Source organism: Mesitornis unicolor, unplaced genomic scaffold, assembly GCF_000695765.1.
Source record: "Mesitornis unicolor isolate BGI_N332 unplaced genomic scaffold, ASM69576v1 scaffold25226, whole genome shotgun sequence".
In the NCBI taxonomy this organism is placed as follows: Eukaryota; Metazoa; Chordata; class Aves; order Mesitornithiformes; family Mesitornithidae; genus Mesitornis; species Mesitornis unicolor.
In genome coordinates, this window is record NW_010192015.1 from 1 (window position 1) to 24,274 (window position 24,274).

Genomic DNA, 24,274 nt, shown 5'->3' on the forward strand with positions numbered 1-24,274 from the left:
CCCCCCTCCCTGATCCCTCTCCCCTTCGGGACTTTTTTCGTCCCCAGAGGCATTGGGCCCAGTGCTGAGACCCGGCGTAGCTCATCGCAGGCACCGGCTGCGCCGCCGCCGCCTCCTCTTCCTCCCCTGAGAGCGGCTTTATTTTTGTCCGGGTCCCTGCTGTGTCTTGACCCAGATCGCTGACTGCTGGTGGGGCTCCCTGTGGGGATCCTGTCGCCCTCCCTGACTGCACAGGGGAGCTGCCAGCCTGCACCCGGCACAGCTCATGGCCTTCGTGGTTCCCTCAGCACTGCTGAGACCAGGCATAACTCGTGTCCTGTCTTGGTTCCCTTAGAGTGCTGCTGAGGCCAGACACAACTCATGGCATGTCATGGTTCCCTCAGAGTGCTGCTGCTGAGGGCAGACGCAGCTTAGGGCATATTACAGTTCTGGGAGCGTGGAGGGACATCAACAAGGGCAGCAGGAGCTTTGCCTGGCGTTTTTGGTTGGCCAAAACGAGGTGGAAAGGGGCTGCGACTGCTCCAGGCTATTTCTTTCCTCTGGCATCCGTTGTCTTTATTTTATGGATGCGTTTCTTAAATAGCTCCGTAGGTGTCTGTTCCCCACTGTGCAGAAACGGGTTTTAAATCCCAGCAAGCAGTGACAAGCTGCGTGACTGCCAGCACGGGACAGCAATAAGGAGGAACATCTCCAGACCCCATGTGTGACTTGATGTCCTGGAGAAGAGAATCTTTAGTAATATCAGACCCCAAACTTTTTAGGGCTGTATGAGCTGTACCCACTGCTGGTAATTACGGCATACAGTCACCTGTATTGCGATGTTGTTTGATATGAGGATCACTCTTGTTTTTTTCAATGGAGCTTTCAACCCCTTATAGTAATTTAAATCTCCTGATGATGGGCTTGTTCTTTGTCACCTTCAGCAGCCCCCCCAGGCATCTCGTGCCCACAGCTGTGAAAGCCACTGCTCAGAATTGAACCATTCCTGAGCCAACTCCTGAAATAAGTTCATCCCCCGTGGCTTTGTGTGCTACAGCCACGTTGTTTGCTCAGTGGTGCTCTCTAGGAACCTCATCCCCTGCTCCTGGCGCGATACCCAGAGGAAACGGATGAAGGGAGGTTTTTGGAAAGCCTTGAGCACACTGTGGACGACTGTTTGAACTTTCTGCTTTCCCGTCAGCAACCTTTGTCCGTGGTGGGACAGGGTTAGGGTTAAATGCTGTTTTAACCCTGCTGAAGTCAAGTCTGTTTAACGTTTCAGCGTGCACGGCTGCTGTTTGCAGAGGGGTTCTGTTTTATCCATGGCTGGGAGGTGTTTTCAAGCGTGCCAAGATCAAAACATTCCTAGATTGCTGCTTAGGAGTTTCTGTTGTTGCAGAGAAGGTCGCAGTGCTCAGCTCAGCGTGTCTGAGTTCATTTCTTCGCTGCTTTCAAGGTATTTTGGAGGTGGGTAGCTGTGTCTCTCCTAATATCCAGGTGCATGTCTTATCCCAGGCACTCAGCTCTCGCTGGCAGCAATTTCTGTGCAGTTTTAGATGCTTCTGCGTCGTGCTTAGTGATTGTGCGTTTTACAAATGGGTTGTTTCATGGCAGTCGGTCGCTGTGGTGGAAAGCCCGCTTTGGGTCATTTCCCTAAGCAAAATACTGATTGTTCCACTAAAGCAACGGGAACACCGGACCCTTGTTTTTCCCGTCCCCAGGTAAAATAACCCTTCCTTGAGGTGCTTGTTTTGCTCAGATTTGCTCATCCCTCAGCATGCCCAGCTAATGCCATGGTTTTTCCTGAACACAGTATTAAATAGGAGTGTGGTCAGCTCATGCTGATTACTTTATCCCCCAATATCTTTTTGTATCATGTATCTTTTCACCTCCAAGATCTTCTTTGCTCATAACCTGCCTGAATTGTAAGAGAGCTGCTTGCAAGAAAAATGCGTTGCTCTTGGAATTTTGTTACATCTTTCTGGAATAACCTCATGACTTCTTGTAGGTCCTGGTCCTGCGAGGTGCTGCTTGCTCTGACTCACACAGTCGAGAGTTTGTGGAGCTGTATCTGTCACAGAGCAGGAATAATGCAGCATCTAAACAGAAATTGCAGGTTTTGCAGCGGGTTTTCTTGTCTGCAGGTCCCACAGAAAGGGGCTGAAAGTGTGGATTGCCATAAATAAGGGTGAGGTGCTGGTTCAGGCCTCTGCATAGCAACAGATAAGCTCTGGGCTGACTTATCTTCTCGGGGAGATTTTACATTTGGTTTTCTTTGTCTCCTCTCTGGCTTGTTTCAGCCTCAGCCCATTTATTCCAGTAACTCATGTTCCCATCCCTGACACTGCCCTTCTCGCTTGCATTACTCACTTGGCTTCTCTCCGCTTTCCCTCTTCGCTGCCGCCCTCCTTCGCCCTCGGATCACCGGGCTTCTGCCTCCACGTCTCCATCCTCCCCCAGATCATCTCACCGGCTCCAGGCTCCTGCTCCGCTCCCCCTTGACGGGCACCTCCTTCACATCCGGAGCCGACTCTCAAATAATTATCTGGGTTACTGATTAGCAGTTTGCGAGGGCAGAGCTGGCTTGGCCTTTTAGTTAAGGCTCTGGGAAAACACCATTGCTTGGTTCCTGGTACAGTCCAGAAGCTGGCTCGCTGCTTTCCTGCTCCCACCCCTGTGAACTCTCCATGGACACCGATTGTGGCTCCAGGGGGGCTAACGCCAAGCCCAAACTCGTAAGTCTGCCTGTGCTGCTCATTCCCATTCTCATTGCCCTCTGCTTCCTCCTGGATCCCATCGAGGAGCTAAAGGGATGCACACTTAGCACCCGTTATGCTGCTCAGCTCATCCTCTGGTTCTTTTTGGGATTTTGTGACCCATTTTGCACATTGGGAAGGGCATGGCCCGTTCAGCACGGTCTGGAGAGTGGTGTAAGGAACAGCTGCATCTGCAAGAGAAGGGAAAGCGGAGCTGGAGGAGGATTTTTCATTACAGGACTTTTTGCAAGAAAGAAGTGGTGGTGGCAGCCCTGAGGTGGGAAACTTGGAGGAGCTCTGTCCTGGACTCAGGAGCGCTGCTCGTGCTCTCATATAGAGCTCAGTACACCAGAAAATTGGGAACTGCTTTCCTAGGGCAGAAACAGTGCTTTCCTTCCCATCTGTAATACACCCAGCTCATTTTGTGTGCTACTGGGGATAGAAAATAAAAGCCACAGGTAAATAGAACAGAGAAAACTCCACGACTTGTGTGAACTCAGACTGTGAAGGCAGATGTGATAAGTACTGTTTGAATTTGGAGGGATCTGAATGGTTGGCTGAGCTGAATGCACAACACACTGGGTGTTATGCTGGAAAAATAATCTGAGCTCCTCTCATCTGGTGGTAGGGGGGTGTTTGCATGTCCTGACATGCAGCTAGAGAAGGTTGGAGGGTGCTGTGCATTGCTGTGATACGCATTACAAGAAGTGGTTGATAAATCCGTTACATGCTTGTATCTAAGAAGTTGAAGAGGTCTCAGCAAGCCTGAAATTGTTGGGAGTCTTTAGTGGAAGTGTCGCTCTCTTGCAACGCTGAGTGAGCTTTTGAATCTGTGCTGCTCCTTGCTTGTCTCCTCGGCTTACGCTGGCCTCTGTCCTGTGTTGTTGCAGGGTGTCTGGACCGCAGCGATGAGGAAGCCTCGGAGGAGGGCCCAGCAGAGCTTGGAGGGGCCGCGATCTCCCTCGCCCTACAGCCTCAAGTGCTCGCCCACTCGGGAGACGCTGACGTACGCTCAGGCCCAGCGGATCGTGGAGGTGGACATCGATGGGCGGCTTCATCGCATCAGCATCTACGATCCCTTAAAAATCATCACGGAGGATGAGCTGACTGCCCAGGACATCACAGAGTGTAACAGCAACAAGGAAAACAGCGAGCAGCCCCTTTTCCCTTCCAAATCCAAGAGAACACCTTCCAAAGGCAAGAAGAAGGAGTCCTGCTCCAAACATGCACCGGGGACGTCTTTACACTTACCCCAGCCCAATTTCCGTGTGGTGGACTCCTTCAGCCAGCCAAATGGCTCTCCTCTCCCCGCTGCCTACTACCGGTACATTGAAAAGCCTCCCGAGGACCTCGATGTAGAGGTGGAGTACGACATGGATGAGGAGGATCTGGCATGGCTGGAAATGGTCAACGAGAAGAGAAGGGACGATGGTTATGGGACGGTTTCTGCTGACATTTTCGAGCTGCTGGTGGACCGGTTGGAAAAGGAGTCGTACCTCGAGAGCCGGAACAACGGCGCTCAGCAGTCCCTCATCGACGAGGACGCCTTCTGCTGCGTCTGCATGGACGATGAGTGTCACAACAGCAACGTCATCCTCTTCTGTGATATCTGCAACCTGGCCGTGCACCAGGAGTGTTACGGCGTGCCCTATATCCCCGAGGGGCAGTGGCTTTGCCGCTGCTGCCTACAGTCCCCTTCTCGCCCTGTGGATTGCGTCCTTTGCCCGAACAAAGGTGGAGCCTTCAAGCAGACCAGCGACGGCCGCTGGGCTCACGTGGTTTGTGCCATCTGGATCCCAGAGATCTGCTTTGCGAACACTGTGTTCCTGGAGCCCATCGAAGGGATAAATAACATCCCCCCGGCTCGGTGGAAGCTCACGTGCTATATCTGCAAGCAGAAGGGCATGGGAGCTGCTATCCAATGCCACAAGGTGAACTGTTACACTGCCTTCCACGTCACCTGCGCACAGCGGGCTGGTCTCTTCATGAAGATTGAACCCATGAGGGAGACCAGCATCAACGGCACGACGTTCACCGTGCGCAAGACGGCCTATTGCGAGAGTCACTCCCCGCCCGGGATGGTGAAAAAGAGGTCTCCAGCTGCTGGCGGTGAGAGACAGGAGGACACTGTGAAGGAGGAGGGAGAGGAGGAAGCCATTTGTGGCCCTCCCAAAGGCTCTCTGAAAAAGAACCAAGTGAAATTGAAGCAGAAGATCAAAAAGGAGCCTGGCGATGCGACCAACGGGCGTTCGTCTGTGCCCATGGTGACAGTGGCACAAATCCCCTCTTATAGGTGAGGGTTGCAGGTTTAGGGAAGGAGCTGGACAGGGTCTGTTTTGGAGACTCGGAAGCGCTGTCTCCAGTCAAGCCCTAGCAATAACCATGTTCAAATTGTGCTCTGCAAAGCCATCCCTGGCCAGTGCTCTTCCACGGGAATGTTGCTGTCACATTGGTTTTCCTGCTTTGCCAAGCACTCGTCCCAAACCATTGTGTAGCACAAAATCCATGGTGGTCTCTAGCAGCAAACACCCATTGAGCATCCGAATTTACACGGGTGCTGTGAAAGTGTTTGTAAAATACTTCAGGCATTACAAGTTGGCAGGTGGACAGGGGTCACCCTGCTATTATTAATTTTTTAAAATCTCATTTCATAGTTTCTTAATTCCTTTTATTACAGAACGTATCAAACTTGTCAGTGTTGCGAGCAGCTTTGAATTTGGCTGTGTATTTTTTTCTCCCAGCTCTCCTTCATGCAGAGCTACGCAGTGCTGACTTTTCCTTTGGTGCATGAGGAGGTGTGAGGATATGTTGCCAGTATTTTAACAGCTAAGCTTTGGAAAACTACAACGTATAATCTGACAAAGGGTTTGAAAAGGTTAAAATAGGTGCTGTATTATTTTTTGGATTACTGTCATGTTAGTTTTCCAGACTCAGACTTAATAACATCAGACTTAAATGACCCCCCAGGAAAGTTCTTGACACTGAAAGTGGTTTGGAAATTAAGGCTGGGAGACGAATTGGTGGTTGTGTACTTTGGCTGTGCTGTGGCAAGTGCTTGGTGAGAACCTCCAGCCGAGCTGCCACTGAAAGAGGGAGATACTGTGAAAAGCAGGCACGTATGTCTTTGTGATGGGGAGATCCCAGTTGTACCAGCTGCATCGACACAACACCACAAAGCTTTACTGGGAAACCTGCTGGTATCACCAGAGTCTCGATGGCTTTGTGGCTGGCTCCGTGACACCTCTTTCCTTCCTTTAGGCTGAACAAAATCTGCAGCGGCCTTTCCCTCCAGAGGAAGAACCAGTTCATGCAGAGGCTCCACAACTACTGGCTGCTGAAGCGGCAGGCGAGGAACGGAGTGCCCCTGATCCGACGGCTGCACTCGCACCTCCAGTCCCAGAGGAACGCAGAGCAGGTACTGAAACCATCAGAGCTGATGGTTACGTCTCTTTTCACAGAATCACACAGAATCCCAGACCGTTAGGGATTGGAAGGGACCTCCAAAGCTCATCCAGTCCAATCCCCCTGCCGGAGCAGGAACACCCAGATGAGGTTACACAGGAAGGCGTCCAGGCGGGTTTTGAATGTCTGCAGAGAAGGAGACTCCACAACCTCTCTGGGCAGCCTGGGCCAGGGCTCTGTCACCCTCACTGAGAAGAAGTTTCTTCTCCAATTGAAGTGGAACCTCCTGTGTTCCAGTTTGTGTCCGTTACCCCTTGTCCTATCATTGTTTGTCACCGAGAAGAGCCTGGCTCCATCCTCGTGACACTCACCCTTTAAATATTTCTAACCATGAATGAGGTCTCCCCTCAGTCTCCTCTTCTGCAAACTAAAGAGCCCCAGCTCCCTCAGCCGCTCCTCAGAAGGGAGATGCTCCACTCCCTCCATCATCTTTGTAGCCCTGCGCTGGACTCTCTCCAGCAGTTCCTGTCCTTCTTGAACTGAGGGGCCCAGAACTGGAACTTTTGGTCTCCTCTTGGTATGCTCATGCCTGGAGGGCTGAGTTAGGGTATCAATGTGATGTCCATCGTGCCACTGTAGCTGGTGTTGACGTTTCAGCAGGTTAAGAGTTTTCCCCCTGAGTCAGGAGACCTGGGATTGTGCAAGGGTGTGATGGGCCCTTGGTGGACTGGTCTCTCGGATGAATCATAAAACCACGTTCCTCACGAGTGATTAAAGATCCCCTCCTCAAGAAAATGGGTGTTCAGCTCCAGAGTCCTGGCCAAATTCCAGTTTGGGTCATTCTTCCTGCAGCTTCAGTTTCCGACCCTCCCGTGCACATTCACGTGGAAGTTTAGACATAATCATCAACTCCAGACTCCTCTGCTTCCTCCTCTGAGCTGGCGTCCAGAGCCACTCGGTGCTGTCAAACAGCACTGCATTTGGCACAAGAAGTGGTTGGTGAAGTAAGGAAGCAATCAGAATCTACCCTCTAACGTAGCCTGTCAGTATTGTGCACGTTGTGCACGTCTGTTTTTACTGTAGCTGGAGGAACGTATGGGCTTTTGGTTGGTATGAAGGCTGCTCTGGGTGATTAATAGAAACACTATTTCCCACTCGTCAGTCTGGAGCTTGGGGAAGTGCAGCATTTCCTTGGTGTATTAAGCTGGCAATTTACCCTCAGTAAGTTCTTACAAACAAATGTCCTGTAAATATGAACCGTCGAGATCTTGTGAAGCAATTGTGCCCTTTTGGCAGTCGTGCGAAGTATGTGCACTTCAGCTGTATCCTCAAAACCGTTTGAGAAGCTGCAGATGTAGGGGAGGAGGGATAATTGCGTTGCGAAGGCACTGAACTGTCTTGGAAGGTGTGAGCTCATCTGCCAGCGTTGGCTGTTCCTTTGTGTTTTGGTGAATCTCTGTTTCTTATTGGTTACAAAGAGGATAATAATAGCTCTTTTCTCCCATACTTTTGCTCGCCTTGCCTTTATCCTGTGAATGCTTTGGGCCGCCTCTTCGATGCACAGCAGCCAACAGAAAGAATTACCAGCCTCTGTAATGAACCTCGATATAAAAGCAGGGAAGGTGTAAATGTGCATGCACTGAAGAGTTCCCAGAGTTGGATTTAGGCCTAACCTCACAGAGAACATAAAATCCAGAAAGGCTGCTGTTTGGTAGCCAGGTAAAAGCTGTAGGAAGAAGGGGACATAGTCTGAACAAGAGCCAAGGAGCTGTGAGGAAACTATGAAAGCAATTCACAGGGGATGCTTAGGAAGAGGAGGGAACGCAGGGAGCTGGTTGAGTTTTTTATCTGACCCCACTGTGGTGTCTCACAGAAGGAGCAGGATGAGAAGACCAGCGCGGTGAAGGAAGAGCTGAAGTACTGGCAAAAGCTGCGGCACGACTTGGAGCGGGCACGGCTGCTCATCGAGCTGATCCGCAAGAGGGAAAAACTCAAACGGGAGCAGGTAGGCAGTTCTGGCTGTCGAGTTTCACGCTTCACTTCGGTCCCATGTGAGCACCCTGAGCTGCAGGAGGCAGAGGAGGAACATGGCAGCTTTTCTTGAGCCTTTTCCTCTTCTCTTAGGGTCTGATGTGAGGAGCAGCCCTTGCTCCCTGTGCCTCTGTCCCCAGCACTGGGTCTGGCAAATGTATTTGCCTTGGTAACTGTGGATTTGATCCCCCACCTACAGCACCTCTGCTGTTTCTGGGCAGTTGTTTTGCAGAGTAGGAGTTGGATCTCCTTAAATATTAATTTCAGGAGTTTGGTAGTGCCTACTCCAGCAAGAGGTCGAAATCACAATTCTGCTTTTCATTTCTAAAGTTAAAAATCCCCGTGTTTTGCCCTCAAAATACAGTTTTAGGAGAAAAGTTTTTAAGTTGCAGACCATTTACTACATTTTCTGGTTTCCTCTTTGATCTGTGCTCTGTTCTCCAAAGTTAAGGTTTGCCAGCTTTGCCTGTTGAGGGTCTTTGCTTGCCGTGCCTGCTCGGTCGCTGCAGCCACTCCTGTGCTCTGTGGCATGAGCATCCTCAAGGACAGCTTCGTGAAATACTTAACCTGCCCGCAGTGTACGTGGCCTCAGGCATTGCCTGGGTGCTCTCAGGCTGTCTGCAGGGTGCCAGGCAGAGGGAAAGCAGCATCTTCTGTGATCACAGATCCTCTGCCAGCTATTTTTTTGTGGCTAGAAGCTGCCCACAGCTTTTCTGTAGTCTTTTTGATGCCAGCACCGGTTCATTTGCTGTATTGTCCTTGATTTACAGCAGTGGCTCAGTCCTGCTTGCTGTGTGGACATATTTTAGGTAGGAGGATCAAAAAAAAAATCACTCTGGGCTTTATTTGCTTTTGATATCTTGATATATCCCTATCACAGTTGGCTAAATCCAAAAAAACTCGTTGAAATTGTGGTGTGCTTTATAAAAGGAAAAGATATCACAGAGAAGTGTATCTGGTTGGAGCTCTATCCCAGCCCAGCTTTTAGCTGAGTGGAAAACGATGCTCCAGAGTCCTGAGTCTTTCTTTGGCTTCTTTCCTGTTTTGGGGAAGAGTGTGGTCCTCATATCCATCTTCATTCATTCTCTCATTGATGCTGTCTTGTTGCTGAGCACATTAAATATGGTTTGCTTTGTGTAAACAGACTCGCTTTGCTACTGAAGTGGTTGATTTAATGACATAATGAGGGATTATAACATCAAAGAAACTAAAACGTTAAAGGAGAAAGAAACATTTCTCTCCTCCTTTGAATAGAGTTTCAGTGTAAGAGATCAAACCGGTGCCACAATGTGTTTATTTGGAATTAAACACTATTAGAGACTTCATAAAGGATGTAAGAAAGTGTATTAGGACTTTGCAAACGTCTAACCACTGTTGTTTGGCTTCTGCCTTGAAGTGTGAGAGCTTATATCTTAAAGTTTGGTTAAATTATGCTCTCTGGGCTGATTATGGATGTTGTCGTTCGTGTAAATGCCTACATTTTAACTTTGGTATAAAGTTGGTAATTAACATAAGAGTATCTTGAGGCAGGGAGTTCTACAGGATCATTGACTGGGCATTAAAAGCTTCTTCCTGTTTTCATTTTTAGTTGTATTGCCTTTTAATTTTCTGGGCTTTCCTCTCGTTTTGGCCTTTTTGGGGTTGGATAAACAGGAATCCTCCGTACAAAAGGATCGGGCTGTGCGGTTGGACTCTGCTAAGTGTTGTCCTCTAAGGTCCATCCTGCACATGGAGGGGACAAGGTGAAATTCTTCAGCAATGAGTCCACCACACTAGTGGTGTGATAACCTGACATTTCCACCACTGAGCAGAGCTGGGGTGATGATTTGGGGGAAACCAGGAGACACCACGGACGCATCCTGTCCTTTTTTAACTCGGCTCATCGCTGTTTTCCCGTTCGCAGGTCAAGGTCCAGCAGGCAGCTATGGAGCTGCAGCTGACCCCTTTCACTGTACTTCTGCGCACAACGCTGGACCTGCTGCAGGAGAAGGACGCTGCCCAGATCTTCGCAGAGCCCGTTAACCTCAACGAGGCAAGTCCCTTTCCTAGAGGCGTCTTAACGGGTTGTAGATGAGGTGTTGCTGGGCAGAAGCTCGTGTGCTGTCAGAGCCCTGGCAGCACAAACCACCTTGTCCCAAGCTGCTGGTGGACTGAAGGATAGCTCAAAGAGGACTCACAATGTGGGCATCCTTGCAGGCCAAAAAAACCAAAAAGGGTGTTGTTTTCTGGAAGCTTCAGCACGTCTCAAGTAGTGTTTTGCAGAGCCAGGATGTGTCTGCCCTTGAGTGGGTGACACAGAAATGAGCTGCTGGCGCTGCCCCTTGCCGGTGGAAAGGGCATTAAGAGTGCTTATGATGGATGCGCTCTAGTTGGCTAGTAAATGGTTTTTGTAATTGTACAGGTTTTATATGTTTAGGTTCCAGATTACCTGGAATTCATTTCCAACCCAATGGATTTTTCCACCATGAGGCGGAAGCTGGAGTCCCACCTGTACCGAACATTGGATGAGTTTGAGGAAGACTTTAACCTTATAGTTACCAACTGCATGAGGTATAATGCTAAAGACACGATTTTCCACCGAGCAGCTGTCCGGCTCAGAGACCTCGGAGGAGCGATTTTGCGTCATGCGCGGCGGCAGGCTGAAAACATCGGCTTTGACACTGATGTGGGGATTCACCTGCCCGAGTCACCCAAAACCGAGGACTTTTACCGCTTTTCTTGGGAGGATGGTGAGTGCTTATTATTAACTTTGATTTTTTTTTCAGGCAGATCCTAACTTTTCTTTGTTGTGAGCATGAAAATCATAGCCATCATTCAGCATACAAGAATTTTCCTGTCCATCTATTTATCTAAGCATATATCTAACTCTTTTAGAGCCACAAAGAGCAAGATTTCGGGTGAGCCAGGCACCTGGAGCTAGGTGCAGCTTAACTATGGCTGTCCTAGTGCATGTCTGCCTCAGAAGAGCCTCGTGGTTGCCCATGCAGTTTGATTTGTGCCATGGCCATTGTATACACATGGTATTTCAAAGAACAATTCAGAGAGATCGTTTATTTCATTGTAATTTGGCAATATATGGGTTAGGTGGAGCACTGAGGGCTGGGAGGGGTGGTGTAGGTGTAGGTGTAGGTGTAGATGTAGCTGAGACCCAAGCAGTCCTGGAAGCTGAGACTTCCATTCACATCACAAACACGTCCATCCCCACAGCTGTCTTGAGCTGCAGCTCCAAAGCATTGGTTGAATAGCTTGGCTGAACTTAGTGCATAGTTCTGCTGCCATCCAGAGCTCCCAGTCTGCTGTCTGATCTGTAAGTGTTGCAGTCCTCTTGCACTCAGATGAGCAGGCTGTTATGAAATTCGTGCTGGTGTATGGTAGCACATCTCTCAGCTGTCTGCCCTGCTCCTGCGGATGCCAGCCCTTCGGCAGAGCCAGAGGAATGGCAAACATGTTGTGTTTTCGCCAGTTTTTTTATGGACTCATTTTGTTGTTTAAACTGGCAATGAAATAGATTTCTGCCAAGGGCCTAGACTGTGAGCTGTCCTGTGTGGGTGCAGACACATGTTCTTTTACTGTTGCCTCTGGCACAGTGATGGGAACTGGAGGGCAGTGCAAGTTAAATCAGCTGCTCTATACCCAAGGGAAGGAAGTCTGAGCTCCAGGATTAACAATTCCTAAATCCATGTCCTAAAGCAGTTGGTTCATGCATAGCAGCAATGGGAATGAGGCATGGCAGGAGTGGAGTTCCCTTCTTCCAGAAGCCACACTCTTCCCTTCACTGTTTCGCTCTCTTCTGATGCAGTGGATAACGTCCTCCTCCCGGAGAACCGGGCTCACCTCTCCTTGGAGGCCCAGCTGAAGGAGCTGCTGGAGAAGCTGGACATGGTGAGCACCATGCGGTCCAGTGGCGCCCGGACGCGACGCATCCGGCTCCTGAGACGGGAGATCAACTCCATTCGGCAGAAGCTGGCCCACCAGCAGAACAAGACCATGCCCAACGGGGAGCCTGTGCTGCAGGAAGAGGGGCTGGACAAAACATCGAGGGAAGGGGTTGAGGAAGGGGATAAAGGTGAGAGGTTGCAGCTGGATTTTAGCTCCAGCTCTCCAGTGCATGTCAACAGCCAAGGCCTGCTGTTTCTGCTGTCTGTGGCCCTAGAGAAAAACAGGAATGGCTGTTGATAGTTTTGGGAATAACTCTTTCTAAAATGTTCAAGCAGATTCTTTATTCCTTTAGCAGATGATGCCAAGGCCCCGCACCCTCCAACCCTGGAGCCCACAGGTCCCGCACCCTCCCTCTCAGAGCTGGACTCTCTGCAGGACCCTCCCAAGCTCAAACCCATCAGTGAAAGCAAAGCCTTGAATCAGCTGCAGAAGAGGGTGATGGCAGACAGGGAGCTCTTCGACAAGAAGGCCCTGCAGTGCGAGAGCCAAGCCTTCCAGCGCCTGCTGAGCGACAACGGCCTGAACGGACTGGCCTTGCCGCCTGCAGACACCCCTGCCAGCCCCCCCTTCAGCGGCGTGGGCCGACGGACATCTGTCCTTTTTAAAAAAGCAAAGAATGGGGTGAAGCTGCAAAGAGGCCTGGACTGCTCCCTGGAAAACGGGGAGGACCACGGACAGAGTGGGCAGCTCTCGCCCTCCCACCCTGACGGGGAGCGCCAAGCTCGGAAGCGGCCGCGGAGCAGGACCTGCAGCGAGAGCGATGGAGAGAAATCACCCAGGCAGGCAGCACAGAGAGGTAAATCCTTGGGATTTCTCTTCCTTCTGAACCCTTGGAAACTGTGAGATGAGGCTGAGGGAGTGGGAATCCTGCAGACAGGACCCAGCACTTGGCCTTGTTGAAGCTCATCCAATTGGCCTCAGCCCATGGATTCAGCCTGGCCAGGTCCCTCTGCAGAGCCTTCCTACCCTCAGGCACATCAACACTCCCTCCCAACTCAGTGTCATCTGCAAACTGACTGAGGGAGCACTCAATCCCCTCATCCAGATCATTGATAAAGATGTTAAACAGGACTGGCCCCAAAACTGAGCCCTGGGGAACACCCCTTGTGACTGATTGCCAGCCAGTTTAAATAAAACTAGTGTGAATACTGAACAGGATTCCTTTTCAGATTAGATCTGCAAATGAGAATAAGCAGCTGAGATGAAATTTGGGAAGACACAAGGTGACAGGGAACATCTGAGTGACAACAATGTGATTTCTTTTAAATTTTGTGTTAACAGCCACTGTGGGACAGCTCCCATCTGTAAGGCTTGACTTAGCCCATACCTCCAATATCATCTTAAAGTTGTTTGGCTGTCAGAAGGTTGCTAGCAAATCGAGAGTGGAGAAAGCAATTGAATGTGGGGATTGACTTACCAGGACAGGTTCAAGGAAATGTAAATGGCTTCTCCAAAGAAAGGCAGCTCGTTAGGGACTCACTGTCATCATCTGCCAGGAATTAAAGCAGAGAAGAGTTGCCCACGATGGATACAGGTCAGAATGAGATGTTGAAATTCAGAGAAGGGAAAATACAGGTAGGAAAGTCACTGATAACGAAGCAGTGCCATTTTTCTTCTGCTGAAGCAGCACTGGTGGGGTTTTTTATTCCCCTATGAGTTGCAGCTGCTTCTGTGATTCAGCTTCTTCCACTGGTTCAGACACAATTGACTGCTCCTGACCGGAGGGAGCGTCTGCTGTGCCAAATCCGTGTTACCGCAGAAGTAGGGCAGCGTGATCAGGATTGTCAGAACAAGGTGTTTCCCTGAGATGTGCTCCTTGTGGCTGTTCTCTGTTTACTGCTGGAAAAACAGCAGTGGCCTTGGCATGAATTTGCCCTTTGTGTGGCTGATGGGCTTTTGTGAGCCCCTGGGGAACCTGGGGGTGATGGGTCCCTGGATGGGGGAAGGCAGTGGTTTGGGAATGCTCTCAGGGGTCATTCCCTGTCCATCCCTGCCTGTCCCTTTGGATCTTGTCTAAGCTCAGAGGTGACCCCAGCTCTCTGTAGGAAGGTGAAGGGGAGATCTCCAGCGCTGCCAGTGTCTGGGGCAAAGAAATAAAATATTCCACTTACAGCTACAGTGGCATTTGTAACATCAGGAGAGGAAGGTGGTGGGGAACCTTCTTCTACCCCAGGGGAATTTGCTTCCCCAGTGACTGCTCTGTCCACTGGAACAATCTCATTTCCAGAAATGGAAGCAATGAGCTTTTCCTGCGTTTCCTACAGGTCTCTCAGCAAGGAACCTGTAACTGAACAAGCTCTGGTTTTATTTGCTTGCTCCCATGGGCAGGGAGCAGGCCAGGGGTGAGGCAGGGAGATGTCTGTGGCACTCAGTGTGAATCCTCCGTGTCTTTTCCAAATATGCTTGAAGCCAGATGAGCAAGCGCTTCATTTCCTGGCCTCTGGTCTTGCCCAGCGAGCTGGGTGCTGCGTGGAGTTTTCCTATACCATCCCATGGCACTTCTGCAGCACTTGCTTCTTCAAAGACAGCCTCATTTTTCACATGTCGAGGATAGAAATACCTTTTATTCATCACCTTTCGGTTGCAACTGAGTCTGAGGAACTCTGCAGAATTTCCCTCTCTGGTTGAAGCACTCAGCATCTTTGTGATGACGGTGACAAAGCCTTCCAAGCCTGATGAGCGGCTGAGGGAACTGGGCTTGTTTAGCCTGGAGAAGAGAAGGCTGAGGGGAGACCTCATCACCACCTACAACTGCCTCAAGGGAGCTTGTGGAGAGGTGGGTGCTGGGCTCTTCTCCCAGGTGATGGGGGATAGAACAAGGGGAAACGGCCCCAAGCTGTGCCAAGGGAGGTTCAGGTCAGAGATAAGGAGGAAGTTCTTTCCTGAGAGGGTCGTCAGAAGCTGGCACAGGCTGCCCAGGGAGGTGGTGGAGTCACCATCCCTGGATGTGTTTAAGGAGCGGGTAGATGAGGTACTTAGGGATATGGTTTAGGGGGTAGACAGGAGCGGTTGGACGTGATGATCTGAGAGGGCTTTTCCAACCGAGCCATACTGTGATTCTGTGATTCTGTGACCGTACCTGAGCCTAGGTGGCATCTCTGAGCTCCTTTGGCCTGATGGTTGCTGTTTTTCTCCCCGGCAGCAGTGACCAACGGCTTTGCGAAGCACGCGGAAAGCGGCTCCGACTCCGAGTGCGGCTCTGGCCTGGGTGCTGGCGTGGGGTTTGAAGCCTGCAGGTAAATGCCCCATGCAAAAATATTCCCCAGAGCACCTTCTATGTCTGGATTAATCCGCCTGGTTTTATCGTTCTACTTCTTTGTTGAAACCAGCCCAAACTTTGATTTATTTTATGTGTTGATGCTATGGACAGAAAACTTCTCAGGGTCCCGTCCTCTTAAGCCATAGGTCCCAAAAGCAATGCAGGGTCTATCTTGTCCTCTTAAGCTATAGGTCCCAAAAGCAATGCTTGATTTTTCAAGCAAATTGGTATCTGTGACACTTCTGTTTCTCAATGCACACAGATCCTCTGCTGATGCAGACCTTCTTCAAAGCCAGAAAAACCTTGAACTCCAAAGCCCAGCCCAGCACTGCAGGGGCAGCTGAACTACTCCCACCTACTGAATTGCTGCTTTCTTCCTCTCAGAGCTTTAAAAGCAGAACTGGGCACTTCAGACAGCCCTGAACACCCGTTCTCAGGGCAGTTTAAAACTTCAGCTGTGTAACAAATCACTGTGCAGCCGAGTTGAATCCCAGGAGCATTTTTCAAATGAAAACCTTGCTCTGCTATGCAGAGTGATCCTACACATTAGCTGTCAGAAGAGGTGTATAATAATAATTTTGTAGTAGCTAAGGTTTGATTAATGTTTCCATTATAAATCTGTTTGCAAAAGCTTTGGTGCCCATGATGAGGGGCAAGGCCCTGGGTTTGGAGGAACAGTTTTGTTGCGACCCCCGTGCAGATCTCACAAGAAGCTGCTGGAATAAATTATTGTGAGGTGAGGCTGCATCAAAGGGAGCAAAAAGGAGAGACCTGGACTCATGCGTGGCCGTAGTGGCATTTAAATGGGGCCCCTTGAGTCATGCAGAAATCCTTTGTGGGGTGAGGATGCTCTTGGAACAGAGAGCCAGAAAATCACCTTCAAACCACATCTTGGCCTCATGGAGGTATTTGCCTTGGTTTGCCCATCTGTAAGTGGGGGAGACAAATCTGAATTGGCAGGGGAGGGTGGGGACTTGTTAGTTGATGTTTGTGTGGTACTTTGAAGATGAGAAGTGCAATGTAAGTGCTTGTTGCAGTAATTGCAAGCAGTTCCCATGGCAAAAATTACATTGGAGCTCTGTGACACCCACAAAACAAGGAATGAGAAATAAGCTGATGCCTTATGGATAATTCGTACAATTATTCTGTTTAGGAGCAGCTCTGTTTACTGCTTTTTCTCCACTGCTTCAGCACTAAATTTACTCAGAATGGGCTGGTTATTAGAAAATAGTAAAGAAAAAAGAAATAATTACAGTAAGTGGGAAACAAAATGATTGCTTGAGGTGGAGATAGTCAATTTTCTGAAACGTTTGAAGGGATGAGGTAGAAGGACATGGGCTGATACAGTCCCATCACATATTTGCTCACCAGCATGAGTTTTTACTGGGTTTCTTCCTCACATTCATAGCTTGGTTTCCCTTACGTCCCTTTCGTTGCTCATGGCAAAGCTGGGGTGATGCCCAGCGTACTTGCACCAGCAGAGATGTAGAGGTGACATTTTGCTCAAGTATTCAGTGTTCTTTCCATGGCAAAGATGCACCAGCACAGTAATTTTGCAGTATTTTAAACAGAGTTGAGGAATCCATTTACTTTGTTTTCAAGAGTAATGTTTTCTCCTAACACGTGCTTTTCTCTATCTTTCTAACAGTGGTTTGATGCCTCCCAAGCGAAGCCGAGGGAAGCCGGCTCTATCTCGGGTGCCCTTTTTGGAAGGTGTGAACGGGGACTCCGATTACAGCAGCTCAGGTGAGAACAGCCCCGTTTTGGGGAACACCCTGCTCCAGTCCCACCACACCTGAACCAGGGGGAGCAGCTCTCAATGCACACCACAAACCAGTCCCACGTGAGCTATCCAGGTTGTAGGATCACAGACCAGTCCCACGTGAGCTATCCAGGTTGTAGGATCACAAACCAGTCCCACGTGAGCTATCCTGGTTGTAGGATCACAAACCAGTCCCACGTGAGCTATCCTGGTTGTAGGATCACAAACCAGTCCCACGTGAGCTATCCTGGTTGTAGGATCACAGACCAGTCCCACGTGAGCTATCCAGGTTGTAGGATCAGGCTGCTGACCTGCCTGTGCATTATCACCTGCTTTATTAGGAATTTAAGTAATTGCATGAAGGACTTTTCCTGCTTTCACTTTTGCTGCTTGCCTGTGCCCTCTGTTCTCCTCACGTGGTGCCTTCTGTAAGTCTGGTGTGTGTCATGTCCCTGGCACTGCCTCCTCCTGATTTGGGCCTAGTCTGGGACTCATTCTCTTTAATGCTGCTGCAGAGCAACCAGTAAATCGTCATTATATGAGGGTTCTCTGGAGATGTTTTCATCGCTGCTCCCCCCTGCATTGCTACCATTGCTTTCAAGGTCTGTAACAAAGTCATCTTTGTCAGGCTGTGCCAGTAAAATCAACTCACGCTCCTCTAATCCTACCCAAGGCACTACACCGATCTTCCAGCGCTCACACGACCAGATTCTTGTCTTTTTCATGGTGTGTGAATGCTGGGGATGTTGCAGGTTTGTGCTGAAACCAGAATTCAGGCTGGTACTCCTGTGCTTTCTGCACAGCTCCTGTCTCCCTGGGAACCAGCATTAGCCTGGACCACGCACGCTCAGCGGCCTGGTTTGGAGATGAGCTTACAGAGCGGGGTCAATACCAGGAGAATTGGAAACAGTAGAGAAAATGTGGTGTTTTAGAACATAATTTCATTAACAGAGGAATAAATCTGCAGTGCAGTTGTGGAGGAGCACATCTGGGCAGGGCGCTCATTTGGGTTGTACACAGCCTGTTCTAGGTTCAGTTTGACTTCTAATAAAGGCAGCGTTGGACCATTTCCCCCCAGAGCAAGCACTTCTTGCTGTAAAATTCACATCAATGAAGGTTGCTCCTTTTTCAGGGCCAGAAGCTGGCAGATGTTCATGTCTTGAAGAATTAAGGGCTAAGAGATTTCTGTCAACTAGAACCAAGCATTGAATCAAATAGCCCCAAAGTGTATGGCAACAGAATAGTCTAGATATTTGTGTTTAGGAGGAATAATAGTGGTCCAGATTAATCTCAGATACAGCTTCATCAGTTCCATCGAGGATGGATTTGGCTTGGTGGGGCCTGATGGGCCAAATTAATCTCTTGTATACCCATTGATTTCAGTGATATAGCACCAATTCAATCCAGAGCTGAATTTTTTACTTATTAAAATTAAATTTTAATGTTACATTTCATCAGAAACTTACTGCAGATGAGATGTAGGATTGGATTGGATACCAAATGCATGTAGGTACCACCAGTAAGTGGTTTTCCTTGCTGCTCTAGGTCGTGATTAAGAGAAATGGTCTGAAAATCTTCATATGCACACACGGTGATGGTTCAGTGTGTGCTGTTGTGTGCTGAATAGCTGGAGTATAGGTTTGTTATGGAAGGAAGGTGAAATCCCAGCTTCCTGCTTGCTGCAGAAGCAGGTAAATTGAAAAATAATCCAGAAATATTGTCAGTATGATTCAAGCACATCAGTGGTTCGTGTGCCGGTGCAGATCGCTGTGGCTGGGTTAGATGACGCTGTGGTCTCTTGTGTTATCCTAAGCTGTGTCTCCTTGTGTCCCACAGGCAGGACTCTCCTGATGTCCTTTGAGACGCAGACGGAGCTGGAGCCCTTGGAGCTTGTGTGGGCCAAGTGCCGTGGGTATCCCTCCTACCCTGCCTTGGTGAGTACCCACTGCTCTCGCAGCCTGCGCCCGCAGCACAGGTAGCCCCCAACACAGTGCCCACACGGCCTCCTGATGTATCCGTCCTCTTGCAAGAACCAAGTATTTGATTTAAATATGAGAGTATACGCCTGTGTTTGCACCTAGTCCTTTGAACAATATTTCCCTCGTATTTATCTGTCTTTGGATATTTGCCTGTTAACGTGAAATCCATAAACCTGGCTTGGGTGAGCACCGTAGCGAGCCACGAGGCGCTGCTGTTGCTAGGAAGTGCCAGCACCACTGCAGGCTTTTAAATGCCTCTTAAATTACCAGCAGAGATTGCTGAAGTAAGAATGTAAGTAAGAACATGAGATAGGCTGACACGTGTTGGTTTTTCTGCTACTTTCAAATAAATCCCTTGAGACGTGGCTCTTCCTGCCGCGTCTGCTCCGTGTACTTTCTGCATGGCTGCAGCCACCCCCTTAATCCCCGCTGTGGTTGGGATCGCTAAGACAGGCAGCGCTTGCGACTGCTGAGAGATTGCAGGGGTGAAAGCAAGTGCAGTCATCACGGAAATGAGAGAGGCCCCCACATCCAAAGCAGCAGAGCTGTGAAACCGGGCGTAAGCTGACACAGCGTGTGTGTGCGCGCGCCACGGCTGAGCACAGGTCAGTCAAAAAGGGCAGATTCTGCTAAAAGAGTGACCCTCGTCTGTGTTTTTACCCTGAGTGTGAGCCCAGAGGACAGAGCAGCTATGGATCTGCTGGCTGTGTTGGCCAGCCAAAGCGTTTTTGGATCTTTGCGTGGCTACAGCCAAAGTTAAACTGTGCTTTAGCTTGACTTTAACACTGAGGTTGTCCCCTAGAAAAGGTGTTTTTATAGCAATCTATCACGGTGGAAAAGTGTCTCGATAAATTCCAAGCCAAGCTGCTTTCTCAAGCCCTTCAGAGCCAGGATCAGGAGGCAGAGAGGAGCAGCCCAGGTGTTGCTCCGTGTGATCACGTCACACAGACACCAGACACTGCCATTTCTGCTTTATCTGGGAGAATTCTCTCCAAAATGACCACAGCGTGATACTGATCGACTCTCTCCAAATACTGTGCCTGATCCTGATCTAATATCAGTGTAAATCTGAAGTGAACTGCGCCAGATTAGAGCCGTTGTGAAATCGCACACGGCTGTGGAGTGCAGCAATGGCATTGCATTTACTGTACCTTTTTGGAGCGAGGGAGGGAAACCCTTTGCTGAACACAATACTGAGTTTGTAGTAGTTTACTAATTAGTGATAATGCATCTATGTCCACACAAAACCATACACATCCTTCCTCTTTTTTTAAGCTAGGTGCTTGGCTTTTGGACCGATTGGTTTCCCTTCCAGACAGGAAAAGTATTTTAAAACAGATACTGAGACAGAGCAAGCGATTTTACTTGCCCATCCTAAATAGATTTTAATTGTCTGGCTTGGATAGACTGAAAGAACAGGAAAAATAAGGTATTTTCTGCAGTACTTGAAGGGTTTTGTGCTTAAATCTCCTGCCCACGTCACTAGATCATCGACCCCAAGATGCCGCGCGAGGGTTTGCTCCACAACGGGGTCCCCATCCCCGTCCCACCCATGGATGTGTTGAAGCTGGGGGAGCAGAGGCAGACAGAGGCGGGAGAAAAGCTCTTCCTCGTCCTTTTCTTTGACAACAAGAGAACCTGGTGAGTGGGGAAATGGAAGGTAATCCTTGGTGTATGGGAGTGTGCAGGGATGGTGGTGATGTTACAGGTAAATGGGAGGGTTTAAATGTGCTGCAATCAAGAGGAGTTGAAATGGGGAAGCCTGCTTTTCCCTGGTCCAAGAGCTCAACATCTGACTGCTCCACCTCCACGGTGAACAGCATCCTTCACCCTGGCTCACATCTCACCACAGAAAGACACCATTTGGTAGGCAAAATCTGCAGCAAATTGGAGAGAGCATTTGACTTGAGAACACCAGCAGACTGAGCAGGCAGTTCCAAAAATCTCCAGGGTACCATTTTCAGAATGCTGGGTTTAGTCCCTATTTGGACTTCCCTGGTTTTTCAGAGGTGCTGAGTACCTGCAGTTTTCAAATCAAGGTTTAAGATGGAAGATGTAGGTGCAAGCAGCTGGTTCGGGGCAAGTGAAATATCTCAAGGCCTTTTACTGTTCTGGGACAGACCGAATCTGCTGATTTTAGGATCAGAGGCTGAGTGCACTCATGTGGCAGCAATAACCCAGCCAGATACAGCAAACCACAGACCAGTCAAGTGCCTTAAAGATAAGCAATAAAGCTTTGAAATCTGTGTATGAAACAAGGAGAAACTTGTAAAACTGGGGCATTTTTCTGGAAGAGGTGAGACCCCAATGAGGCAGCAGCCGCACACTGACCCCGCTGGATTATTTAACCAGCAAATGCCATGTGGGAACAGGACCCAGACCAGTTGTCACACTGGAGGCAATACCAGTATGTGACTGGGACCATCACTTACTGAGCGTGTTTGTGTCCTCTGGGGAAAAGGGGTGCCAAAAAACACGCTCCCGAGGTTTTTTTATGGATACTCTGCATTGTTTCACTGTCCCTGATTACCAGAACTGCTTGATCTGGATGGAGCGTGTTCTTCAAAGAGGTACTAAGGATTTTTAGGGGAAAATCGATGGCAGTGCCGTGCTTCCTGTTGCTGCAGTCACCGGTTTTGAAAAATCTAAATCCAAACTTGTAACTGAAACTGCTTCCCCAATAAAAATCAGCATTTCCTTGGCTCTGCCCTGCCCCTGTTGAACACAAGCTCTGGTGGATATTTACACTCTTAAGTGGCCGTTTAGAGCCTTGTTTGCATCTCATGGGAAGCCAAGAAGTCCCAAAACTCCCTCTTAGAGCCAGATTCAAATTCTGCTGACTTCAGTGATGCTGCAGAAGGGGCCAGAGACTGAAACTGGTCCCTTATCTCTGTGGTGAAGATGAGCTGAGCTGCCCTGGCTGGCTGGGAGATGCATTGGACCCTGCTGAGGTGCTGATTACCCTGGGCTAATGACTGTGCAATTAAAACTTGCTATGGAAAGGCACTTGCCATTTAAATCATCGGTTGGTTGGGGTCAGCTTGGGCCTGGGATGTGTCTGCTGGAAGCTGCCTGTTTCTGGGTGGTACCCAGGTAGTTGTACCCATCCAAACCCTGGGGCTTTCACAGCTCTTGGATCAAAGCAGAGCTTTCCTGGGGCTAAAAACCTGCATTTCACCATGGAAATCCCTGCATTTGCTGCTCTGTGGGACGCAGGCGTCTCCGAATTTCCTCTGGAGCTCCAAGGAGCATCGAAAGCCTTGAGTAAGGACTCCAAGGAGACAAAACTGCTCGTGCAGGAAGGCATTGTGGCTGCTCTTCCACATCAAACGCAAGCATCTGTGCGTGTGCAGCATCACTGGGGGGTGTTACAAAAACAGATTGCACAAGCGTAGCTGCTCCCGGGGAGATGAGGACCAGGGAGCAATCACTGAGGTGGGGAATGCTTGAGGAGCTTGGTCACATCATGGAAACCCCCGGGACAAACTGCTTGGCCTGTTGCAGCGGGTGTGAGCAACACGGGAGCAGGCAGGGCAAGAGGCCTCCGCGTGTTTGCTCGCTCTCCTGTCCCCAGTTTCCCCTCCTGTTGACTCCTTTCTGTTGCAGGCAGTGGCTTCCGCGTGACAAAGTCTACCCCCTGGGCGTTGACGACACGGTGGACAAGCTGAAGATGCTGGAAGGGCGCAAAACCAGCATCCGCAAGTCGGTGCAGGTGGCCTACGACCGAGCCATGATCCACATGAGCCGCGTGCGGGGCGATCACCCCTTCGTGACACCCAGTTACCTGTGAGGACTCGGGCTCGGGCTCGGCCGCTCCTTGTCTCCTCCAGCCCCAGCGCTCCTCCAAATACCCCGAAACGTGCCAAAAAAAATAGCCTGTCCGGCATCTTTCTGAATGTGTCTCGTTGAAGAGCTGGCAGGAGCTGAAATGTAGAGTCCAGGGGGCCAGGAGGAAGGCGCTGGGAGAAGCCGCGGGGCGATGGGAGCCGAGGGGACCTCGCGCACCCTCCCTCATCCCCGCTGTCCCGGGGTTTTGACGTCGAGTGATGCCCGGGTCCCCATCGCCGCTGGGACCGAACCGGGATCCCGTCTGGAAATCCCAGCTGGCTTTTTTTTTCTCTCGTGCCAAATGTACCCTTAACCATCGCTGGCCTTTCGGTTGTTTTAGGTGACGTTGATTGTCCCCTCACACGATAAAACAAACCAACCCCAGAGCTGGGAGTCGGCGTTGCGAGTTTCCTGCCTACGCACACGGTGTTTTCACCTTGGCTTTCTCTCACTGCGTTTAGGAACAAAAGCTCAAGAGATTTCGGTTCCCTTCCCCTCTGCTCCACACACGGACGTGCACAGAGCTTTAAATACCAGAAGCGAATCACCCGTGGGGGTTTTTTTCCGTGTGGGTATTTGTCCTATTGGGTATTTTCACATTCAGATTCCGATTCCCATCGCGGTTCCTATCGGGGTTTGGGGCACAACCGAGGCTGAGCAAAGCAAACTCCCTTCCGAGCTCACTTTTGGAGGTGTCGGAGGAGCTGGGGCAGCTCTGCAGGCACCGAGGTTGATCAGGGTCGGGGGCGGACGCATCTCGTGTGGTGGTGACGCGCGTTTGGTGCGGGGCTCCTCTTTATTTTCCTTCCCTTTTTTTCTGTCTGTTCACGTTTTCCTGGGTCGGTTGGGGTTGAAGCGAGCGTTTTCACCTCCTCCCATACACGGATCCTATCCCGGTGCGGGGTCTCCATTCAAACCCATCCACTCTGCAAGACAACCCCAACAATTTTGGGTTTGCATTGCAAACAACCTGGATGACAAAAAAAACCCTTTTCCTATTCGCCAAGGACTTCCCGGATTTCTCCGCTCTCATTTCTTTTGCAGCTCCCTTTTATTTTTGCTTTCCCACGCGAAGAACCAAAGGTGCAAGAGCAAGATTGTAGAGTGAATCTCATCATTGCGCTTTTTAAAAAAACTCAGTATTTTTTTATTACGTTTCACTTTTTCATACTGAAAGAGAATGTGGGGGCAGGGGGGGGTTCAACAAAATATGAATTAATAATAATAATAATAGTGGGGAGTAAATCACTGCCATTTCTACTCGGTCTACTTTTTTAAACTACCACTTCTTATACTTTGGGACACGGCCCCACACTTTAAGGCAGATTCCTGTAACATA

General features: G+C 49.7%; 1 protein-coding gene across 2 annotated transcripts; it reads left to right on the plus strand.

The window, feature by feature from the left end:
* Positions 1-2,681: 2,681 nt before the first annotated feature.
* BRPF3 (bromodomain and PHD finger containing, 3) lies at positions 2,682-22,897 on the plus strand. Of its 2 annotated transcripts, XM_010186938.1 has the most exons (13): positions 2,682-2,714; positions 3,626-5,028; positions 5,994-6,150; positions 8,011-8,142; positions 10,072-10,200; positions 10,585-10,897; positions 11,968-12,234; positions 12,403-12,903; positions 15,250-15,343; positions 17,015-17,112; positions 18,965-19,062; positions 20,594-20,748; positions 22,714-22,897. In XM_010186938.1, exons 2-13 carry the CDS (start codon positions 3,644-3,646, stop codon positions 22,895-22,897), a joined length of 3,513 nt encoding a protein of 1,170 aa, XP_010185240.1. In that variant the 5' UTR covers positions 2,682-2,714; positions 3,626-3,643. The 2 variants fall into 2 exon arrangements, with proteins under 2 accessions (XP_010185240.1, XP_010185239.1); XM_010186937.1 differs by lacking the exon at positions 2,682-2,714 and having other exon boundaries at positions 3,644-5,028; positions 12,400-12,903.
* Positions 22,898-24,274: the final 1,377 nt, after the last annotated feature.